This window comes from Drosophila busckii, chromosome 3L (genome assembly GCF_011750605.1).
Source record: "Drosophila busckii strain San Diego stock center, stock number 13000-0081.31 chromosome 3L, ASM1175060v1, whole genome shotgun sequence".
NCBI classification, from domain to species: domain Eukaryota; kingdom Metazoa; phylum Arthropoda; class Insecta; order Diptera; family Drosophilidae; genus Drosophila; species Drosophila busckii.
The window spans coordinates 9,864,547-9,889,449 of NC_046606.1; the positions used below are offsets into that span (position 1 = coordinate 9,864,547).

The 24,903-nt window shown below is 36.9% G+C and overlaps 1 protein-coding gene across 1 annotated transcript in view; it reads right to left on the minus strand.

Annotated features, from left to right (window-relative positions):
* LOC108598120 (klar) overlaps positions 1-24,903 on the minus strand; it is a 116,708-nt gene that overhangs the window by 55,840 nt on the left and 35,965 nt on the right. The window contains exons 3-5 of the mRNA XM_017984736.1: positions 21,956-22,719; positions 20,896-21,165; positions 20,259-20,420 (exon numbers count right to left, since the gene is read on the minus strand). Of these exons, the coding sequence (XP_017840225.1) occupies positions 20,259-20,420; positions 20,896-21,165; positions 21,956-22,450 (927 nt within the window). The 5' untranslated portion in view covers positions 22,451-22,719. The remainder of the gene's footprint in view (positions 1-20,258; positions 20,421-20,895; positions 21,166-21,955; positions 22,720-24,903) is intronic.

The window sequence follows — 24,903 nt, forward strand, 5'->3', positions numbered from 1 at the left end:
TCAGCCAGCATTTTAGTATAGAGTGACACACAGACGGACGGACAGACAGTCAAAGACAGTCATAACAATTACATAGGGGCTGGGAAAGTAATTTTATCAGCGTGTGTCTGGCTGCCACATACATGTGGCATAGATTGGGTGGGTGTGTTGCAGTGGCAATAAAATAATCAATAAATCGCATTTCAGGGGTTCACACTCGGCTCACACTTATTGAAATTACTAAGGCAAACGATTCTGATTAGAGTTCTCCAGAGTGCTCAATCAACCACCAACACGAAATGTTGAAAACCAATTTCATGGGCTAGCAACACGAATTTGATATACACTACAATTATACAGAATGCCTTTGAAAATTATGGAGAGTGTGCAAAATTGAACTTTTATGTTTTAAATAATTTCAAGCAGCAGCTGCAAATAGTTTTAAAAATTTTAGTGAGTTACAAATTCTAATAAATTTGCAAATAATTTCCAAAACTATTCAATGCTTAATTATAGAATTTAAACAACTGAAAGCACAAGCTGTTAACAGTTTTAAAAACTCATCTGACTTAATTGTAACTCCTTATAATACTGAAAATTTCTCTAAATTTGATTGAACAGTTTAAACAAATTAGAGCAAAAGCTGCAAAAAGGTTTAAAAACTTTGTTAAGTTTTTTTTAATCCAAATAACTTTAAAAACTCTTCTAAATTTTATATCAAAACTGGTAATAATTTGAAAACTCAGCTTAAACTCTTTTTATTTTAATAAAAAGCTTACAAATATTTTAAAATTTATTTAGAAGAGCTTACCTAATGTTTCTCTCTAAAATTCTAAGTCATAATTTCTATTTAAAAAATTTTGAAAATTTTTAATAAATTCACCAAACTAATTTGCAAAGCTCTTGCAAATTTAATTGTGCAATTTAAGCAAATTGTAGCACAATTAACGTTTTAAAACACTTTTGAGTTTAATTAAAGCTGCAAATAATTTTAAAGCATCTGCTACATATAATAACTCATAACTTCAAATATTTTTGTGTTTATATTTTTGGTTTACATTCTAAAATTCTAACTCATAATTTTGTTAAAGTCCCTGGGCCAAGGCGCATACCCTTCACCTTTGAACAGCTGCAACTGCAGGTTGAGCTATGAAGACCATCAAACTTAATTGCTGCGCTTTGTTGTGCCAATAACAACAAACATGGGAGGAGGAGGAGGACAAGGCAATCACACAAAACCAACCACAATAAAATTAAAGCAACCCTCGCACAACACAAATGAACCAGAGAACTGACAATGTGAAGATGAAGAGATGCCTTGTCATCATGCTAGTGTCTGTACTCAAAAGCTGAGAGTATCTGCATCTGCATCTGTAGTTTGTATATCTGTAGCTACATCTGTCGCAGCTGAAATTTATTTTAGTAAGTCCAAGCTGCAGGGCTGTAGCTGCTTTGGCCTTTGGGGGGGGCGACACGTTCAGCTGACTCAGCTGTTAAATTGCAAGATTGTGTCAATGACAAGATTTTTGTATCCAGCCAGGATGCGCAACAGGATGTTGCAAATTTATGCCAATGTTACCGCAAGCCGCAGATGTTTAATGTGTTTGCGATTGCGTGCAAAATGCAAAAGCAAAATGCGTATTATTATTTTTTTTCTCTCTCTTGGGGTTGCGCCTTTTGAACTTTTGCACTTTTGTTAAGGGTTAAGTTGAGAACGCAATTTATAGCTTAAGCAATTATTGCAACATATGTGCAGTTAAATTGTTTAAGAGTTAAAAAAGCAAAGCTTATTGCGTAAATGAAAGTTTAGCTGTTAGAATTTAAACAGTGTAAGGTCAAATAATTTAATAACATTTATGCAAAATGTAATAATTGAAGCAGTTTAAATTTGAGTGAACTAAGAAAATAGTTTGCCCAATTTGCCGGCATATATAAATTATATAAGCGTTGAGGTCTTTTTGTCAGTTTTATAATTAAAATCACGCGTAAAGAAATATATATACATGAGCTATATACAGCACACACACGAGTTTGTTTTATTAGCAACTAAGAAACAGCGAAAACATTAAAAAGAACTCAACTAAGTCATAAAAAAAACTTGTGTATCTAAAGAAATTGCAGACAATGTAGAATATACAATAAATAAGCAAATAGCAAACGAAGCCAGCGTAATTAATTGACAAACATAAATTAATAAAAATATATTTGGCTGAGTGTAGCCGAAAGCTGCGCGCGCGACTTTTTTTTATTTAATTTATATGCAGGCGACACACTAAAGGAAGCTGCGCGAGTTGCCGCTAAAGAGGAAATGCCCAAGAGGCAGTAAATCAGAACGAAGGCGAACAAAATCTGTGCTCCCCACACATGCTCAACAGCATATATACACATGTTATATATAAATACATACATATGTATATGTATATGTATCCTTGTTTTATTTATATTTATTTTTCGGCATATTTTTTCGTACACTTTTGCGGCTGCTTCGCTCTAGAGGCAAAGTAGGTAGTTTACCTTTTTTTTCGCTCACTCTCCACACAGTCGCAGCTCAGCTTGTTTTTATTTTATTTTGACGCACACACACACAGCAGCAAGTACAGCAAACTCACAGATACTTTACGTTTTACACATGTATTGGGTGAGTTCTAGTTGAGCAAACGGAGTTCAGTTCATGTTCAGTTCAGGTAAAACTGAAATTATCTTTCACTATATATTAAATGCACATTTTGTATAGTTGCCCCGTTTATTGTCTGCACTCAAATGTATATACATATATATGTGTGTATGTGTGTGTATTTTGTTTGTTGTGTTGTGTGTTTTGTTTCTAGAGAATTTTTATGCTGGCGTTTCGGTTCTTATTTAGCTTGCACTTCACTTTCAATTCAACAGTTCAACATTTTTTATATTTTTAATTTTCAAAAATGCCGGTAAATGCAATAAATTCGCTCAGCTATATATGCTTGTTATATATAAATTTAGCAGCACTTATATTTTATATTTGCACATGTTTCAGCTAGTCACCAATTGAGTGTGAGAGACTTTTTCAAAAATATCTACAAAAAAATCTTTCTATTTATTATTTTTTTTGTATAAAAATGCGCCAAGACGCGCGCGCGTTTCGTTTATTCAGCGTCCGTGTAGCGACGTTTGCATTTGTTTAGCGCTCGCGTGTTACTGAGGCCTTCGCTCACTGCGCAGATACATTTTGGTTTCGGCCTGGCGCATTTATCTGCACGTTCGTGTATCCGACAGATACTCACGCACACACACACACACACACCACTCAACTCAATACAATTGGAGTCGTAGTGAGCGCGCTTGCTTCAGTTACTAAAATAGTCAGCGGCGCGTTCGCTTGGGCTTTGGCTCAGTGCATGAGATACTGCACTTTAGTTAGAGGAACTGCGGTTCGCATCTCAGTACAGCAATAGAAAAAAGATATAAATTTATTTTTTAAATTTGTTGCTAATAGAATATTTACTCTTAATTGTGTGTTTATTTATTTCTTCATTATTATTATTTGCTTATTTATTTATGCATTAATATTTGTTTACTTTATACTTCATTATTTATTCATTATTATTATTTATTTATTTATTTATGCATTAATATTTGTTTACTTTATACTTTTTGTTTTACTTAATTTTTTTTTATTCACTATTATTTATTAATTTATTATTATCAGTTTACTTATAAATTAATTATTATTAGTTTGCTTATTATTTTTTTATAATTTCTTATATTTTTAACTCACGCTGCAGCTGCGCTGCATTTACTTTGCTAAACTAAATGTTGCGCAACATGTTGCTAAGCTCTCAAATGTTGCGCAGCATGTTTGCTCATATTTTGTAGCTAGTTCTAGCCTTTTTTTTAAGAACATTCTTACAGCCAAAGCAAATTACATTTATTTTTAGCAAATTAAAGTATTTTATAATGCATTATAAAAGCATAAAAGCTTGAGGTTCATATTATTAATGTTTTAAATATGAAATGCCTGTTTTTTTGTATACAATTTAGCATTTAATTCTGCAAAGTGCTCTGATAATTGCAACATTGTTAATGTTTGTCTGTAACTCTGCATGTGGGTGCTAAAATATTCGTTTTTGTTATGTGCTGCTGGAATTTCGCGCATTTAACATTGGTTTAGGAAATGCGGGGAAAATGAAAGAACTTTTGCATTTCCATGTGTTGATGGCTCATTGCCTAGTCTTAAGGTCTTTGACTTTGAGGTGTTAAATAGCAACAATGTTGCATATTGTGCAGATAAATAAACTGTAAAATCGCATACTAGTTCAAAGTTCATAGTCTTAGTTTCATCTCCAATTTGTTGCTTGCTGTAAACAACATTTTTCGACAGTTATATTAATCAATGTTACTCAAGCGATCATCTTGCTTAATACACTTATATTAATCGGCTTTATCTCTAAGCTATGTCAGCTTAATGTCAACATTTATATAAGCTTGACAAAATAACAATAACTATTAAATATCCCAGCCAAAGCACATATAATTATTTAATTTGATTTGCTGATTTATTAGCGTAATAAAATAAAAACAGCAAAGAAAATGTTGCTTTGGGCCCTTTGGGCAACTACCTTTCAAATTTTACTACTATTTAATTCTGACTCTCTTTCTTGACTGGCAACCTACTAAATATTTTTTAATATTTAATGCGTTTTGACAAATGATCGCAGCCGAAAATTGAGAACGCGCCAAGCGAAGCTGTCAAACCAGCCCGTTCCCCAATAACCACAGCCTAATGGAGATTGTAATCAAATTTATGTAAATTTCGTAACAAGACCAATTATTTATATTGGTAAAACATTGTACCGAAAAAGCGTCTCGCGCACACATTAATTTATACGAAACAAATTGTTTCGAAAATAAAGTTTATGGCAAATTTGCTGCCATAAAAGCAAAACATGCAGAGCTTCGACTCTAAAAGAAAAAAGGGGAAAACTCATAAAAAACTTTGATGAATTTTTGGGCATTTGTCAAAGCTGCCAAAAGACAAATTTGTGGTCGGAGAGCTTTAACCAAAAAAGCTGTGAAGGGCATGAACATGTTGATGATAATGGGAGTAGAGATTTCATCGGTAGAGCAGGTAGAATAACAAGAAAACTATCGCATGAGAAAAGTATCGCTTAAAGTGATCCTCAGCATGAATGTAAGTTCTTAAAAATCGTAACAAATTATAGCGCAAAGCTTATGATAATGTGAGTACAGATTTTAGAGATGAAAAGTAGACAGTTAAAAAAATATCCCATGAAAACTATCGCTTAAAATGTTAATCGAGTAAAAGATCAAGCGAGTAAAACAAACATAAGAGCAACTTATTAAAAATCTCAAATTAATTTTTCATTATGCTTGCCATATTTTCTCTGCTCTATTGCTGATCAAGAGAGTAAAGCAAACAGGAGAGCAAAAAATCTCAAAATAATTTTCCCAGCTCTATTGCGATAGTTTGTCTGACATATTTATGCTGTCATGAGCGCCATTAGCTCTGGGCTGGCTTTTTGCATAATAATATTGACATCATCAGAGTGACCAATGGGCAAGCCGCCGCCCAAGCGTACAACCTTTTGGCCCCAACGCCCCCTCCACACTTAACGATCTCGAGCTATAATCCGCTTGCTCTCTTGGCAGATGTTGTCTGATTTATGTGCGTGCTACTTACTGCATGGGGCGATAAAATACGAAGATCAGCTGTGGGGTAAAAGTTGGATTTTTACGTTTTTATTTGCGCTTACCTGAAAGTAAACAGAAAAATATAGAAATTAGTTGAGAAAATCTTAAACAAAAAATGCTGCGCATAAAAGTAAACGCAAGTGATCAAAATCTTTGAGCTGCAGTTAAGACAATTTATTAAACATTTTGCGCAATTTGACGGCAGCTAATTAACTGGGCTTAAACAGCAGAGAGTGCACAGCAGCTGTTACTGTTGTTGCTGTTGAGAAAAGTCACCAAAAACAATGTTTGGATTAGCTGTTGGCGTATTTGCATATCTGCGGGAGAGTTTGAACTACTTTCGTGTTTGCTTTTGACTCGAATGTCGTTTTGGCCTTTTGCGCACAATTTATGCATTGTTTGCAGAACTGTTTCTGTTACTTTCTGCTGCTGCTGCTGCTGCTGCTGTTGGCCAACTTTGCAGTGAGCCGTGACGAGCACGGCGGCGGCAACTAGAAGCGGCTCAAAAACGCCGAAGCGCAAACTCATTTTCCTTGGCCAAGCCAAGAAGCTTTCACAAATCGCGCGCTCGCAAAAAAAAAACAGACGACGATGTGGAAAACAGTTAAGAGTTGCGAGTTCATTGTGGCATGCACCGACCAAAGCACCAGCCACCGTTTGTCTAACTCAGCCCCACCCCCTCCCCTCCCCTCCGCTGTTTCAAGCACTGCTCATTGAGTGCGGCGCGTTCTACTGAACTGCGGCGTGAACTCTGCGTTTGTTATGAGTTTTGCCAACTGCTCTTGACTCGAAGAGCTTCAGCCTCAGCTCAAAATCACAACAGCAGCAGCCGTCACTATAGCAGCAGTATATCGATTTGAGTGTTAAGTATGCAACATGTTCGAAAATTCGAGCACGAATAATTTACATTATCCATAAAAATGCAGACTAAAGCAGCTAATAGTCGAATTCGAATAATATGCAATAAATAATAAGTACTGAAAAGCAAAACAGCTCGTCAGCTGTTGTTTGAATTATGCAGCAATAGCAGGTGTGAAATTTCGAACTCGAATTCGTATAATAAATACAGCATACTAAAGCAGCAAACAGTCTGACTTATGTACCCATAAGAACGAAATTTCAAATTCGCTTACTTAAGCACACATAATACGTACGAAATTTCGAACTCGAATTCGATAAAAACTGTAGACTAAAGCGGCTGACACTTTGACTTATGAACTCTAAGCAACACGTTGGTGATTTCGAACTCAAATTCGAAAAAAGCTGCTGACAGTCGAATATGATTTTAGGTACGAGCTTTGGAATTCGAACTCGAAAAATATACAGACTAAATAGACTAAGCAGCTGACAGTTTGACTTTTAGGCTCATAGAAAAATATTTCTACTTAAAAAACAGTAAGCAAATAAACTATAAAACTTAAATATAAATATATAAAATTCTTTGATTTTCAATTTCAAGTGTATTTAATATTCAGCTGATTTATGCTCAATAAATGTATAACGAAGTCAACGTATTCGTCTTTGTCTACGTCGACGTCGTCGTCGTCATCATTGGTGGGGATACACAGTTAGAATAATGGTGATTGATAAATATTGTCTATGCACGATTTTTGCAGCGTTTAATTGAAGTTTGAAGCGCAAGGTCTTCCAGTTAGCCATTAACAATACCGTTGGCAGTGCTTTTGTTGAGCTCTAATTGATGGCAAAATGCACAACAGTTAGGCAAACAGTTGCTGCTTGGGTGAAAGCATCAACCACCCACACGCGTTGTACAATTAAATGAATGTAAAGGCTTTGGCTTTAAGCTGGAATTGCAGTTCAAGTCAGAAGCCAGAAGCAAAAGTAAACAGAGACGGCAGCGCAGCAGTTGCAACTCTACTCTGCCTAATTGTTGGCATTTATGGCATATTTTATGAGCCATGCTAACGTTAACGTTAACGTGTTCACTTTCCAAGGCTTCTTCTACTGCTGCCAACTGCAGTGCAGTTCGTTGCGCCAGTTTTCTATTCTTGGCTTTCTACTGTCGCCTGTCGGCCTGGCCTGCGTGTCTTTGCAAACACAATAACTTTAATTTTTCATTTTCCACACGCGCATGATAAATAGAAAAGTGAATTGACTGCAAACACAAACAAACAAACTGAAAATCTACAACTTTCAAAGCTGTGCTGCTGTCTCTGTCGCTCGCAGCGGAGATGCGACAAATGATAAGAGTAAATGCGTTGCACTATGTCGTAAAGTTTTCCATTTCTAGGCATCAGTTTAGCAGCTACAACAATTTTCCGCATTTTCCTGTAAACACACACACAGCAGCAGCAGCATAGAGAGCAGCATAGATTCTAGCAACAGGAGCATAAAAGTCAGCAGATAAAACATGAACACAAAATGCCAACAGGCAGCAGCGAAGAAATGAAGGTGGAGCTGGCAAGTTGGAGCAGCAGGAGCAGAACGCAATCTTGGCAATTGCTGTCGTTGGCCGAGTCTGAGGCCTGGGCAATGGCAATAAAAATAATAATCAAACCGCAGCCGTGTTTTGCGTGGTTGGAAAGTTATGGCCATCAAATGCCGTGCAGAGATGAAAGGCACAACCAGAATCAGCGGAAAACGGTTTCCAACTCTACAGCGAGCAACTGAGCAACTGAGCACGCAGCCAATGAACCACTCAGCGATTGTAATTTGATAATGAGCTTGAATTTTTCAGCTCTTGTGGCTGCTGCCGTTTAAGCCATCAACGAATTGCATAATTTCTAGAGCAAAAGTCCAAAGGAATGTGGCGCACTAGGCAATAAACTAAACAAGCAGCTCGGAGAAATTGCAATCCCATGTACACTAAGTATATATTGTGTGAAATTATATTTTTGCCATTTTTAATGGCCCCAACACCATCAGCAATTCGCGTAAATGGTAAATGCTCTAATAAATTGCAGTCAATGGAGCGAGGCCATTTGTGTTTGAATTGCTGGAATTTCAGCTAAGTGCACTTAAAACTTAGCAATTAATTTTACATGCAATTAACATTTGTTTATCGTTTATGTAAATTAGCAAGGCTAATATAGTTTCTTTTGAGTTTTTTGGGCAATCAAATTTATTGTAAAAGGAAATGTCGAAATGCAACATTTTTAAGGATAATAAAAATAAAGCTACAACAATTAGTCGAAAGTTTTATATTATATGAAAATAAATTCAGTCAATTGAGGAAATATTTATAAATATCAAGCAAATTGGAAATTTACAAGATAAAATTACAAAAATAAATTTAATTTGTTGTATTGCTCTCTTTCTCTTTGTTCTCAATATTATTCGTTAATTTTTTATTTAACAACTAAATATATGAGATTCTTTAATATAATTTGAAGGATATAATTTTAAAAATTGTTATAATGATAAATATTAATATTTTTTAATTCTTTTTTATATTTTTTTTCTAACTCCTTGTTATTCTTTACGATTAGTTTATTATTCTATAAGTGGAGAGTTTAACTGTGGGAGATTATATATATAAAATTAGGTTTATAAATTATAAGAATTATGAGATTCTAGAAATATTCAAAAGAAGCAATTGTTATCTAGAACATATCCTATTTCTTTTTTCAGTGAGCACACTAAATGGAGTAGGCCGAGTATCGATAACGATTATAGCATTATCATTTTACAACACTGTTAGCTCTCATGATGAATGTAATAAATATATATCAAATATAACGTTAAATTCTCTACATTAAAGCCTTTGATTATATTTGTAGTGATTTTTTTATAAGGATATATAAGAGCTCGGAGATTTAAACAAATTGTTATTTATTTTTTATAGACAACAATAGAAAGAAATGAATTTTCCTCTCAATTTATCAATTGAACACCTTTCATGCTTTTACGTAAGACTTGGAATTGCTGTGAACTTTTGAACTGCAATTTCATTAATACGATCTTGAGTTTGAATAGAGTTGCGCATTGCACACGCCAAATTGATTTCAATCAGCGCCTCGGACACACACACACAATAAGCAAATTTCCATTGAGTTTTCGCACTTGAGTGCCCGCAACTGACCCACTGCTCCACAAATGTGCTTAATCCCCAGCGACGGTGACAGCAGCGCCAGCCGGACAGCCAGACAGCGATGAAAAATATTAAGCTGGAACACAATGCAGAGAGACCGTCTAGCAAATCATTCGACGCCTGCGAAAATTGCATGCAGCTGACAATGATTCGGGAGAAACTTGGCACGGGTAAGAAAAGGGGAGGGGAGGGCATTGGGAACAGCTGCGCCTGCGTATGCTGCTTATGGACGCTGGTCAACGCCCACAGTTGGATGATTTATGAGCAAGCGCGACTGCTAATGTAACAGTGAAAACTTCACTCAGTCACTCACTTAGGGTCCCCACAACAACAACAACAACAACAACAACAACAAAGTGGGGTGTGAAATCTGTTGGCAAATGAGCTGCTTTTAGCCAAGTCAAGATCAGCCAGAGAATTGTTCAAGCAAAATGCATGCAAATTGCCATGAGATTCAAGACAAGATTAATCGCCTCGCTTTGAAGTGCAGCGTGTTGAGTGTCAAAACGACAAAGCGGCAAACAAAGCGGCCGAGCCGACAAACTTGCCACGAGTGTTAATGAAGCAGCCACAGAGCTTCGCACCAGCTGAATCTGACAATGATGACAATGATGAGCTCACTGTGGGGGCCACCCACGCACCCACCGAATGGAACTTCAACTCTCTGCAGCTGCATAACGGCACTTTGCAGCCACCCAACCCACTCACTTCTCTATCCATATCGCTTGCCACACTTGAAGAGCGCATAAAACAGTCATGAGACTGCCCGAGATACGCGGCTAAAGTCGCAACTTGAACTTGCACTTGGGCGCAGGCTTAAGACTTGATGAAAACTATCGATTAATCGATGGCTGATTAATGCGAACAGTTTGCTTAAGTGTAAGCTAAATTTTAATTGAATGGTTAAAAATGTTGTTGAAGCCTTCAAGCTTTTGTTCATTAAATTATTTCTTTAGTAACAACTAAATTTGTGCTTTACTTTTTCAATTTATAATAAGTTTAATAAACTTTTTACCTATTTTAAATTCGATCATCTTAACTCTTTATTAAATAAAGCTATAAAGATTTCGCTTAATTTTTAAATATATGCCATAGTTATTAAATTTTTATGCCAAAAATAATTATTTTTATATATTTCATATAATAAAAAATCAAAACACATTAAATTTTAGAGTATTCCCCTATATTTGATTTCTATATTAATTTTTTCTTCTAAAAAAAAAGGAAATTATTAAATATTTTTGATATTTTTCGCTTCTACGCTTGAAACTTTTTCCTGAGAACTATTCCTATTTTCCTTTTTATTTTTGAAATTATATTTTTATTACATTCTGAGTTCAGAACTTGGTACTCAAAATATTTTAGTTTCTTCAACAAGTTGTACGTTTTGTGATTTCATTGCTGCCACTTATGCTGCTCAGCTAACTTGTTGGGTCTTAATTTCCTTACTAAGTGCGTTTCAGCTGCTCTTTTATTATTAAAATTCAAGTGGTTTCTATTTTTAAGCGTATGGAATCCATTGAACCCTGGGAAATTCTCATTTGCAAGCTCTTTATTTATTCTGAAAACATTTCGTGTGGCAACTTTAAGCTTTGAACTTCATCAACATCAACATAATGCGAGGCAGTGACCCCAGTTACGTAAGCTGTCGATTAACATTAATACCCTCGAGCAGTCTTCCGCCCACAACTTTGCTTAGATTTCACACCAAGTGGAAGCCGCACAAATGGCGAGCAGAGATTTGAAGCTTTAGTGCAACAACTTTTACCACAAATCGGATTTCCTGCTACGATTTGTGGTCTTCGCACGCGCTTCAGTTCAGTTCAGCTGCTGGCGGCTGCTCTCCCGAGACCAAACTTGGGACACACAAAGTAGATCAAACATAAAACGGCGACTGACTGGCAGAGTAAGAGCGAAGAGAGTTATGGCCAAAGAAGTGGCAGCAAACCGGAGCAGGAAGCTGCTGCAGTCGAGTTGGCAGTCGCATCAAATCAAATGAAATGGAATCAAATCAAAATCAAAGCCAAGAGACAAATGCCACAAATATTTCCCAAGGAAATGCACAAGATTCTTTGGAACTTTCCAAGAAGTTAGATGGCCAAGGAAGCAGCCAACAAGTTTTCCCTTATTTGAAGCGCGTGTGTTGACAACCAGTTCCAGTTTTGAGCCAAACGAGAATAAGCCTTGAAGTTTTGTTGAAAAAACAAGCACGAAACACAAGACAAAAGCGCAGCGCTAAGGCCAAATCTTTAATAGAGAAGAAGATGCCAACCCAATGGCAACCAGCAGCAGCGCAGCCATTTGCGATTGATGCTAACAAGGCTGGGCGTGGAAAACTCGTTTTCCCAGCAACGGCAACGGCAACCGAAATTACTTGGGCCCAGCTACAGCTGCTAAGGGCCGCAAACTAATTGCGCAGGCGCGCCTGCAACAAGCTCAAGAGCAGAGTGGAGTGGAGTGGAGTGGGGTGGGAAGGGGAGAGGTGGTGTTTGAAAAAATCTCATCATTGCCACATTGCATATTCATAGTCATAACGAGATGTCTTGTAGCCTAGAGCCTGCTGCTGTTGCTTTAGTAGATTTAATTTGCCACGCTATGTTCACACGTCGTGCTGCAGCTGACCCACTGTGGCCCCTGCCCCACCACCACCATCAGCAGCGCCATCAGCAGCAGCAGCAGCAGCCGCAGTGGCAGCTACATCAAGCTGCGCGTCCAACTATTTGCTGTTCCAGCTAACAAACAGCTCATTTGCCTGGTTATTTTAATTAACCCAAAAACAATTTTTAGCAAGTGTGCAAAAACTAAAACAAAAGAAGCAAAGTTGGGCACAGCCGATAATAAGAGACCCGTTACAAAGGGCGGTATAAATTACATATACAATATATATAAATATATACATATATATAAATTACAATTACAAGTTAAATATTATACCTAAAAAAAATAACATTGGGATTGGAACCCGCGTCGTCTGTCAAATTTTATTTTCCATCTTCCAATAAATAAAATTTTTACGATAATTCACTCATGTTTACGCTTTTTTCTTCAAAATAAAATTTCTTTGTTTATTTGTTGAACTTTTTTAGACCTTACAAATCCAAACCTCGGGATCTTTCATATGAAACTTGCGCTGTACTTTATTATTTTTATAATCAAAGAACTTTTAGTTGCATTTAAATTTTGAAGAGGTTTAATACCTATTGCAGCTAGTTGCAGATTATATTGAATATATATATAATATCTAAAAAATATATTTTTTTCATAGTCAATCGTGGGACTTTTGCAACTATTTAGTAAGCTTAAATACAACTAACTTAAAAGACCTTTTGTACATTTTTATGTACCAGGTCTAATAAGCTAAAGTGACGGCGATAGAAAGAGAGAGAGAGATAGAAAAGTGGGGTGACAACATAGGAAATGTCTAAATGCAAACCGTAGCTCCGGCTAAAGATTATGTTGCCAAATGAGCATAAATCAGCGGGCTGACTCTAACTGCAAAACTGGCTAATGAATGTATCTGGCAGATACATCTGCATGTAGCGAACACTAGGCAACGAGACAAATAGACTTATAAAACCGACGGCAGCGGCAATAAAAAGCGCTAACAAGCCAACAACAAAATAGCAAACAATCAAACACTAAGCAATGTTAAATGTGTGTGCAAAAAAAAAAACTTAAAGCGGCCGCTTGAGGTCGCCACATTTAGTACGGGCCGCTTAAATTGTTGTTAACAATTCTGGGATGCATTTAAGCACATAAATTTTCAGCCGACAAACAGTTGAAATGTCTGCTGCTAATTTGGGTCAACTTGAGGCAAGCTGAGGTGGCAGCATGAATTGCGTGCTGGGCAGCAGCAGCAGCAACTAGAAAGCAAAGTTCGCTCTCTCTCTCTCTCTCTCTCACTTTTGCTTTGCATTAATCAATTGCCCCGTTCTCAGTGCAATTCTCAACAGTCTGTCAAATGGTTTTGCTGCATTCAGTGCCTGCCACTGTTGCAGTTGCATGCAGCTCTTGGTGTTGGTGCCTGGAACGCAATAACATTTGGTTTTTATCATTTTGACGCGCCAGCCAGAGCCAACAACCATTTGCTTCAAAATCAAAGCAAAAGCAAATAAAAATCGATTAAAGAAAAACAAATAATGTGCTAGATTTTTGCTGCTTTAATGCACCAACTTTTTTCGATTTTCCCAGCGTATCTTTTATGTGTGTGTGTGTGGAATTTATTGCTGCAGCTGCAGCGATTGGGTAATGCTTTAATGTTATTGTTGCTATGCAGTTAATGAACTATTTCGATATAGACAACAATTGAATTTTGGCATTAAATTTACGCTGCTTATCAATTGGATTCTAGCCATGATAAACTTGCGCATAGCGTGACACGTAGCTCTTGGCAACGGGCACATAGCTCCTAACTACGGGCACAGTCTTCAGCACGGATACCACAGGAATTGTTTTCACCACGACAGGAGTCACCACTGGGGCAACAGCCACATGCTTGACAGCAACTACAGCTGGCGAGGAAATCAGCACATGACGTTGCTCCACAAGTCCAGGAGCAGCAGCAGCAAACGCAAGCAGCGCAAAAAATGCAACGAGCTGCATTTAGAAATGTTTATAAAATATTTAAACAGTTAAATTTGTTTACTTACAAAGCGCAACATGTTCATGTGTAGTTAGAGAGTTTAAAATGTTGTTGGCAGCTTAGAAGTTGACTTCTGACTATGAATTCTAAAATTTCAATTCGTTCTTTTATATATTCAGTACATTGATATAAAATAAACTAAACGCAACTTTAATTCCGCACATTTTTAACTCAAAGCGCCTAATCGCTGCTCATTAGGCTTTAATCTATTATTTTTCATTAGCTTCATAATCGCACAATAGCTACGCAAACATTCAAGTGCAAATAGTTTTTGATTTAGCAGATTAATCATGCTCAAATCTATTTTGGTACTACATAATATTTTAATTAAAGTCAAGGCTGAAAGCCAATCAATAAAAGTCATAACATATTTATAAACTAGTTAACGCATTAATAATTTGCAAGCATTGATAAGATAAATTGCATTTAAATGTGCGCAAATTAATCAATAAAGTGTTTGAAGTATTTTATATTTTTTGTTAGTTTAATCAGTGAATTATTCACGGTTGCGTGAAGAAAATTAAAATAAATAAACCCTAACACTAAATTGTATTAAAATGATTTAAGCAAAGTAACTTGGACTTAAATATTTTAAGCTTAAAAACAAAAAGTAGCTGCCGAAATAGTTCTAAGTAAAAACATTTTAAGCTTCAATTTTAGCTAATACACGAACCATTTTCTTTAGCAAGCGTCCTAAAGGGTTTCCAAGGTTAGAAGTTGGTGGGGTGGGTATTTAGCTGGGTTCGCTAGTAAATCATAAAGAAATTATATATAGTATGGTAATGTTATGACTGAATAATTGAATCTCATTTAACACCTCATACTATAAAAACGTAAATTTAATTTTAAAATTTTTTAAGAATAATCTTCTTTAATTTCCCGCTGTATTGCTTTTACTTTATTGCTCGCATTTTTATTATATTTACTTAGCTACCCCGCTTAGTTGCAACACTTTCTATGCAATTAATTAGTGTCTTGTGGCAGCAGCTCGAGCGCAGCTTTCAAGTGCCACGACATGTATCATGTTTAGCCATATTTATAACCCTAACCAAGCGAACAACATTTGCTCCCACTCGGGACAATCAGCAATCAACAGCATTTGCCTTAACGCCATAACGTGAAAATTTATCATTTTATGGCGCGCATTTGTATAAAACTTAATTTTGCTTTCATAGTCAAGCAGCGTTAACTAGGTGCCGAAAACAAAATATTATCAACATTAATCAGCAAATAAAACGCAAGAGCTGCAACCAAACCACAAGAGCTGCAACTGCTGACCGAAAGGCTGCGACGACGACTGTTGTGGTTAAGCAATTGGCACTCATCCAAGTCGCGTCTTGAATTTGAGCCAATTAAATGGCGACACTCCAGCTACAGCTCCAACTCCAGACGTCTGAAATAATCGCGCTCGCGTTCGCCTTTCCCTTTTCCACAATGTGTGTGGTGTTAATGATGAACCTGAATGCCAACCAACTACAATGTAACTACATATAGTAAGTACAGTAAGCGATAGAGACTGGGAGTACATAAAGTTTTTCATTGTTTGCTGGCAATATATTTTTATTTTGTTTTGCGGAAAGCCGAACGAAACGTAACGAATCGAATGAAATAAATTGTGCTCGAAAGTACATTTTATGATTTTTGCCAACTCCTTGCATTTTATTGCCAAAGATTTATTGTAAAATTTTGCCTGCCCAATTTTCGTTGTATATTATTGACTTCGATTTGTTATCAGTTCCGACTTCCTTTAAATATGAAAGCAATTATTGAGCGCAATAAATTTGTGTGAAAAAAAATAAAAGAAATTATGATTACATTTTCTTTAATGTTTTCGAAAATTGCCCGCTGACGAAATCATTCAAACAGCAGCTCGCATCTAATGTGTGGTGTGGACTAGAGATGGGAACGGGATCGAAAAAATATTTAAGGTCCGGTACAGACCCAAAACCGATATACAATGCAATAGATTTTATGGCCATGGACACGAAGTACGAATAGAGATGAACTCAAGTTCGAAACCAGATCTCACTATATATAATATTTTGTGAACAGTTATTACTTTACTCATAGGTTTTAGTTTAGCTAAGCCCACACCCGCACTAAATTGTTCGATTTCGATTATACAAAGTCCGATTAATCCATTGCCCATCTCTAGCAGCTTCAGCATTGAGTTCGGTTTGGTTTATTTTAAGCTCTTGTGTTGTCTGTGGTAATGACTTCATTTTCAGACCTCAGACCTCAGCCTCAGCATTTGCTATTGCTATTTGAAGTTGTAGCCAAAGCTTGAGGTTAACATAAAATATTTTTTGTGTTGTTGTCTGATATATGAGCGCGCACATGAAATTGTCTGGCACTTTGATAAATTGTAGTTATTATAATTTTTATTATATTTCTTGGGGGTGTTGCCAGGTTGGCCGCATGTGTTTTTATTTTCATTTTGTTAATTATCCACTTTAATTGTTAATTTGAATCCAAGTGAAAAGTGAAACGCCGCTATCTTTTGTATTATGCTCTTATGATTTGGGCGTGTGTGTTTCGGCCAAAAACAATGTCAAGTTTGAGAGAAAGGTTTGCAACACAAATTGATTGAGATTGTTATTTCAACTCAAGTGCAAGTTGAAGTTGAAGATCTGCGCTGTTGTTTGTGTTGAAAGTGAGTTTTGATTGATTGCTAAAGTGAATGAATGAGGGCGTTTAGGCTGCAATTAAAAGCAAAAACACCTTTTAAAACTAAAGTAAGTCAGTCCTTTAGCATAATAACAATTGAAATTTGCTTTCTGCTCAAAATGCGAAAGTTTATTTTAAGGTTCATTTGTTGCCACACAGTTCGGAAAGTGCTTAAACTGTTTTAACCGCCGCTTTTAACTTTAGTTAATACGCTTATGTTTTATTGGTCAACCAGCCAGCCAGCGAGGCAGCCATATGGCCTGCAACTTATATTGGGCGAAAGGTTTCGTTTTGCGGCTTTAGCAATTGTTATGCAAATCGCGCCGAGATTGCGGCTCAATGGAGGACATCGACAACTGCAACTGCAATTGCAACGGAGGCAACAACAGCAACAACAACAATGGTCAGTGGGTAGAAATGGACAAACAACTGTCCAGATCTAAATCGAATTGGCGCTGGCGACTGTTAGTTATGTTGGGCCATAAACTTAAAGCCAGCGACAAACTCGAGCATTTCCTGGGCGCCCCAAAAACTGGTAAACGCCGCCGCCGCCGTCGACCCGCATAATCAATTGTCATTGTCATTAGGTTATAGCTGTTTGTAAGCCCCGTTAGCCTTTTTGGGCGCCTGGCTAATACCAGTAACCACAAATTGCGCCACCTTCACTTTTTGCTTTAGCAATTACACTAAAGCTAATGAAGTAATAATATTTAAAAAATATTTTCATAGCAAGCGCAAATATTTTGCTACTTATCGCTTGGCTTAGATCTTGTTGGCAACAAAGACATCTTTTGGTCTCTGGACAGCTGCTCAGCTCAGAATGTTGTAGAGATTTCAATTAATATTTGGAAAGTGCCCGTTTGGCGTTTTTCCATAGGGAAAACTCTTGTGAGCGAGCGCTCGTTACTATTGCAATTGTCAGTCAACTCTCGTACCCCTTGGCTGACAAATTTTTCGATACTCGATACTCTCTGCTGCGCCTTTTCATTTGCCGCTGGCCAAGAGTTTTTTTTTTTTGCTGCGTAGGCCAAACAAACAGAGACAAACGCCTAACAACTTATTGAAAATATGTTTAACCATTTTGGGGCAATTGACATTTCGGCTGCTGCTCATTGGATTCTCAATGCTCCAATCGAGTACGTGACAAAACAATTGTCGTAAATCAGTGGGCCAAAACGGTGGCGACGACGCCAGCAGGAAGGTGACTGCACTCGTCGTCGTTGGCCAGGCCAATGCATTGGAATACTGTCTATTGTTATTGTTATTTTAGTTTGGCGTGGTTTGTTATACGTCTTGTTGTTTACTTTCATTTGGCTCGTGGCCTGTGCTTGCGCAGCCCCCAAAGCTTTTGCAAATGAAGCGTGCGCGATCGCTCGAGCTGCGCTCTGGCTCTGGCTCTTGTGTGGATCAGGAGTAGCACCAAAAGCCATAGAAAATTCCAACGACAGTACTTAAAAGGCATGTTCAATTAGTGAGTTATTGTTGGGCAAAGAAAGCAAAAGGCTGTTATACAACAATATATGTGAGGTATATATTCCAATTATTTTATGTGATGAAAAGCGCGATAAAAGTGGAAAAGTGTGTCGTAGTTAATAAAAATGCGCGAGCGACTAGTTTAGAGTTTGGGGCTGGGTTCAGTGAGGATCATGTTTGGGCATGTCCATAAAAAATAAAAATAACCAATAAAAAAAATACATGCAAAAATAAATAAAACCAAAAGTACACGAAAAAATAAAAAAAAAATAAATATATATATGCAAAAAATACAAGAAAAAAAAAATTAATTTAAAACAATTATATAAAAAATAAATAAATAAAAAATAAAATAATAATTAATAATTAAAAAAAAATAAATAAAAAAAAACAAATAATAAAATATTAACTTCAATTAAAAATTGAAAATTTTAAACAAAATAAAATTTTAAAAATTAAAATAAATAAGTTAAGAATTAAAAGAAATAATATAAGCAATAAAAATATATAAAAAATAAATATAGCAAAAATAAATATATGTATAAAAATATAAAATGAATATTTTATTTTAGTTGCTTAAGCTTGCAGAGAATTTGTTCAAACTAAATACAATTCAATCCCGTTTAGTTTTACTTTCAGTCTGTCAATTGCTTTTCAAACGACTTTAGTGCGAACTAACATAACATGGAGAGTTTTTCTTGCATAACCTGGAGCACATCGCATCACATTGCGTTCAAGCAGCTGTCTGGAGCTGTCTCTGGGCTGTCATGGTCATGTTCAATCAGAGGCAGCACAGTGTGCCAAGCCCAGAGGCCTTCGAGCAGCTCTTCCGTCTTAGATTTGCCTCACACACATAGCCGAAAAAATAAATAACTCACATGCATATGCACATTGCTTACAATTGCATAAGCCAGGCTCAGAGCCACGCAATGAGGCGTAGCAAGCATATTATATATATATATTCATATTGCTCAGTTAGATAGCAATCCCCCCAGACCCAACCTACAAGAGCTGTGAGCATAAAACAAATCTTTAGGCTAGATTTGCGCGCAGCAGTCTCCGTCTCAGTCTCCACTCGAAGGTGTTGCAAGTAACGGCCCGGCCGCCAATTATCGTGTCGTCCACCGACTGCGCAGCGTCGTCCACTCACAGAGCTTGAGGTTTGGGGGTTATCACGAGACGGCAGCAACAAAAGCCGCACAATAACAATAACATAACAACTACCATTTCCCCCTTCCTGTCAATTTTCAATTTCGTTGCAATGCACGTTACTCATTTTCACTTTTTATAAAACCGAAAAACAAGGGAACATTGTTATCTTCTTTTAGTTAGCAGCCGTGTAACAACTCAAAGCTATACACAAGCAAATTGATCTATCCGCCAGTTGCACAACTTCAGTTGCTCAGACATACAAAAAGTCAAAGTCATTGCTTATTTAAATAAAAGTGCGTGTAATTTTATGAACTCTGTAGCAAGAGCTCAATAACGGTCTTTTGATTTTTCGTATTTTCACCATATGCAGTTAGCAATGCATACAGAGTCTTCTCTAGTCGCTTGCGCCCGCTTCCGATCACTTCGTTACACTTTTACTTCTGAATTGTTTTCCAATTATGTTTTCTGAACTTGTTTTTAGTTTTTCTTAGCCAACTTTTGAAGGTTTTCTTTACATTGCTGCCTATTTTTCTTTCTTTACATTTTGGATTGCATAAGTTGCGTCTGAGTTCCTACATTAAGTTTGTTTATTGCTTCATCACTTACCGAGTGAACTGCCAAGTGACGCTGCAACTCCGAATTACAATATAGTGTCAACTCCGATATAGTCGGTGAACTCTCCAATTTGTTTTCCATATCGCGCAGCCAGCGTCTCAGTTCCTTTGGATCCTCGCACAGGCCTTCCTGACGCTGTGTTTCATCCAAAATCTAAGGAATACAATTTATTAGTTGCAAAATTTGTTAATTATTTTTATTTTATGCATTTTTAGCCTATTTGTTACATAATAAATTAACTTCTAGCCTTTGAACTAAAAGCTGCTTAAGCAAAAACAATTAAATAGTCTATATTATTATTAATTCTGCAACTAACGGCACTTTTTGCGCATGTAAAAGTTTCTTGCAGTTATGCAATGAAATATTTCGGTCTTTATTTTGAACTGCGCTTGGAGACTGCTGACTCTTGGGAATGTTGTAAATTAAAAAACAATAAAATAAAAAGTATAACAAATAAATTAACACAATAATTTTTGACAATTTTTGCAGATTTTTAAAAATTAAATTAACATCAAAAACAACACTATCAAATGTTTGTTTCATAAATTTAAAGCTAAAGCTGGAAAGCATGCTACAGTTTTTTGAATTGAAAAGCTGCAGCTGCTGTCCGCTAGGTGTCGCTACTCACATGAAGTTGGCTGCCCGGAAACTTGGACTCGCGCGTAGTTGGCTGCGCTTCCTCGATTTCAAACCTTGCCTCTTTGCAAGTATCGAGCAGGTTCGTGTCCATGATATAGTTGTAGTTTGTTTGTATGGCCGCCCAGAGGTCGTCTTTGCCCAAAGTGGCGCTGCTGTGCAAACTCGTGGAGCTGCTGTGGCTGCCCCAAGAGTATCGATGCATTTTGTTGTTGTTGTTGGTGCCGCCGCCGCTGCTGCTGCTGCCGCTTTGTGAATTTTTCTGCAAACAAGAAGAAAAGAGAGTTGGCATTAAAAGTTGTTAATAAATAAGTAATTTGAGCTGCCAAATATGGCGGCTGTAATATGATTAGCCATGTTTGGGGCCACTGTGCGTCAAGCTAGCAAGACAAACGCTCCAATTGCCAAGCGCGCGCAATTAATTAATGAATTTTGTTTCTCAAGACAATAAACTACATAACGATATCGTTAAGGAAATTCCTGATTAAAAAAAAAAAACAAAAACATTGCTCATAGCAATGCCAAAAATTATTGAGTATTGACGCATTGAATCGATTGAGGCAATGTCTGTTTGCTTTGTAGCGAAATCAGTTAATGGGCGGGGCTGGAGTTTCTGTTGAAAAAATAAACAACTGTTGATCAACAAATACAGTGGCAGCTATAAATGTGCAAGCACTTAATGATTAACTAAATTTGATTTCAATTCAAACTTTAACTTTGTAGTTAAACATTTTAGTTTAACAAGCTCAAGCTCAATGCATAAATTGAGTTAGTTTCTGAACCGTTAGTTTGCATGCTAATAACGAAATATTTATTAATTATTTATTAAAGCAATCTCCGCTGACATAGACATGGGCGACTGACTGGTTAGAGAACAAGAATTTTTCATATTTCTAACGGTTGCTTGTCATTTTAGTGTTTGCCAACATGACCATGAATGGTGCTAAGAGCCAAGATCAAGACTCGTTAGCGTGTGGAACGCAGCATCGTGCGAGCGAGATGGCAACAATTAGTGTGGCAAATTTATGCCAAGTCAAGTCAAGCTGGCTTACCTTGAGGCTGTTGTAGGGCCGCTCCAGATGCATCTTGGCCTGAATGATGTCACGCCGCTCCTGTTGCAATTCATCAGCTGGCAAGGCGGTCATCGATTGTGAGCTTGCCACCATTTGTGGCACCTCGCCGGCAGCACAACGACGCTGCTTCCTCAGCGAGCTGCTGCGACTGTTGCCAGCCGATTTGGCTGTAATGCGTGCTGGCGGTGTCGATGGCACAGCAAATGCTGCAACATCCTCCAGGCGCAACAAATAATTCGTTGTAGTCTCTGTTGTTGTTATGGTTGTGTTATCGGAGCTGGTGCTGGGGCACTTCAGCTTCATCATGGCCGCTTGTTCAGTCTCTTGGTTGCTAAATGACAAACCTGCAGTAGTCTCTGTCATGTCTCTCATGTCTGCTTCGATTTCAATTACAACTTTAGCTGCAGTTTCCATTTCATCATTCTCATCATCATGTCTGCTCATCATTGTGGCTGTGGCTGTGGCCGCTTCCATAGTTGTGGCATTAAATGTTTTTGGTTCCGATTTCCATGTGTTTAATTAATTTGCTTCAAAATTCGCTCGTTCGTAGCTTTATGCGCTCATTTGCATGTTTGCCATGTTTCGCTCGCTTTCCGTTCCGTTCCGCTCTTTGAATGTTGTGGGCATGACCTTTATGGGCGTAGCTTAATCCCAGTTCCTGTCTAGCCAGCAATTTTTCCTTTCCGTTGCCAATATGCAAAAATTAAGGGGTTCGTGTTGTTTTAGCATAAAAACAAATTTCGCTATAAAGAAAATAAATAAAACGGTTGCATTTAAGGCAAATTAGTAAAGAGGAAATCAAAGCAATGCAATTAAATTATGCATAAACTTTAAAGTTAATGGCTATGAATTTATTGATGATTCAGTGCGGGTTTCATTGAAGTTGTGGGTTCATTTATATGAACTCTGCTTATAATTATTAAGCTATTAATGAAGGCGTAGCTTTTTTTTAAATATTTCCTTAACATTTAATTTTAAATATGTTGCATTCATAATTTACGTATAACAAATTAGTAATAAATTAAATAGTGAACATATATGATGTCTTAAAATTTCACTATAATTTTATTATATTTCACCATAGCTTACAAAAAAATTTTGATTGGATTACCCTTAATCATCCTCATATCTTTTTTGAAGATTTTAAAATAAAATAAGTGTTGCACTAATATTTATTAATAATAATTTGCAGTTAACGTTATTCATAATTTGTTGCTAAATTAACTCAAAATCCATACTTTGTTATTTCTGCAATTAAAATAAAAAACAATTTTCGCTGCTATTGCTTGAAATAATAATTATTTAATAATTTTAAAGACAGCGCTTAACCTTATTGCATTCATAATTTGTTGCTAAATTAACTTGAAGCCTTTTAGCTTGTTGTTTGCTTCTATTTAAATCATTTTAACGCCTACACTTGGCTTCAAAATTATTTCAACAAAGCCATTTTAATATCTTTCAATCAGCTATAGACAATAGAACTTTGCCGCCAAAACCTTATACTCCAGTGTCTAGGGTCATATCAAGTTGCATATCAACAACACCCACAGCAAAACACACAAATAAACAACAACAATTGCAACTGGCAATTAAAAGTAACTCCAACTGACAACTGCATAATTATAGTTCGGAGTAGCGACAACTTGAGTTGAACGCATAAAAGGCCGAAACAAAAATTATAATAATTACGTATGCCAGTATTACTTAATTCATAAAAGCACAAAACAAACAAAAAGACAAACAACAAATACACTTAACCAGTTAACGGGGAGTGCAGTGACCAGAGAGACAGACAAAAAACAAAACAATGAACACGATTCTAATCGGCAAGCAATCAAATTTTCATACAAAATTAGTCGCAAAAAACACTTGTGGGCCATATTTGTATGCAAATCGAGTTACGGTTAGCACGGTTAGCTCTTGCGGTCTCCAAAATTGGCTGTTAGCGTTAGCGTTAGCCACTTAAGAAGTGAACAGCAGCAGCAGCAGCAGTGGCAACAATTATGTGGCATAAACACAAACTGAGCGGCGGCTATGACTATAAAATACTCTGTAAGGAAACAGACTTGATTACAAAATATGAATATGGAAGTGAAGCATGATTCATATAAAATATGAATTTTATATGCAATTTTGAATTATTGTAATGCAAAGTGGAATTGGCCAAATGCCCAGACTGAGTTTGCTGCCAAAAATAAGCAACTACTAATACGCGATCCACCCACAAATGGCAAAGGGGGCAGCGACTTGTGGGCGAAACGGGCGGGCGTGCAAACTAGCTGTTGTCTCTAAGCAGGAAGGAGCAAGGGGAGAGGGGGGCGTGGGTAATGCAGCCACTGCCTTGGTCCGGGGAGGCGTGCCGCAACACACAAATCGATGCTAAAAGCAGTAAATAACGTTTTTTATAATTTTTTTGGTTTTGTTTCTTTTGTCAGTCGAAAAAGCGAAAAACAAAAAGCGCCTTGTGGCAAGACCTTAGCCCATGTTGTCGCTGCTGCAGTAGCTAAGGGGCTAGCTATCTCTTTCTCTCTCTTTCTCTCTCTATCGTTGTCTCAACTTGCACTTTTTGCATTTGGCTCATTCTTGTGTATGCAAGTTGACTGCACAACGTGATTTCGGTCAAGCGAAAGCGAAAATGGTTTTTAACTCTAACAACCCACACAGACGACGCGCGCACGGGAAAATTTGCAATTGCCAAATGAATTGGTTATAGCCATGGCTCAAAGACATAAAAAACATGCTATAAAACACATTTACTAGCGTACACATGGCGTCTTTAGTGTGTTTATAAATATGTGTGCAAGTACTTTGAATAGTCACTCCAAATGATCAAGGGTTCCCCTTTTACGCTCTCACGAATTTTAGCTCTCTTGCTTTATTGGATCTTTCACCATCTCTCGTAGGTTCCCTTAATATTTTTTTCTAAC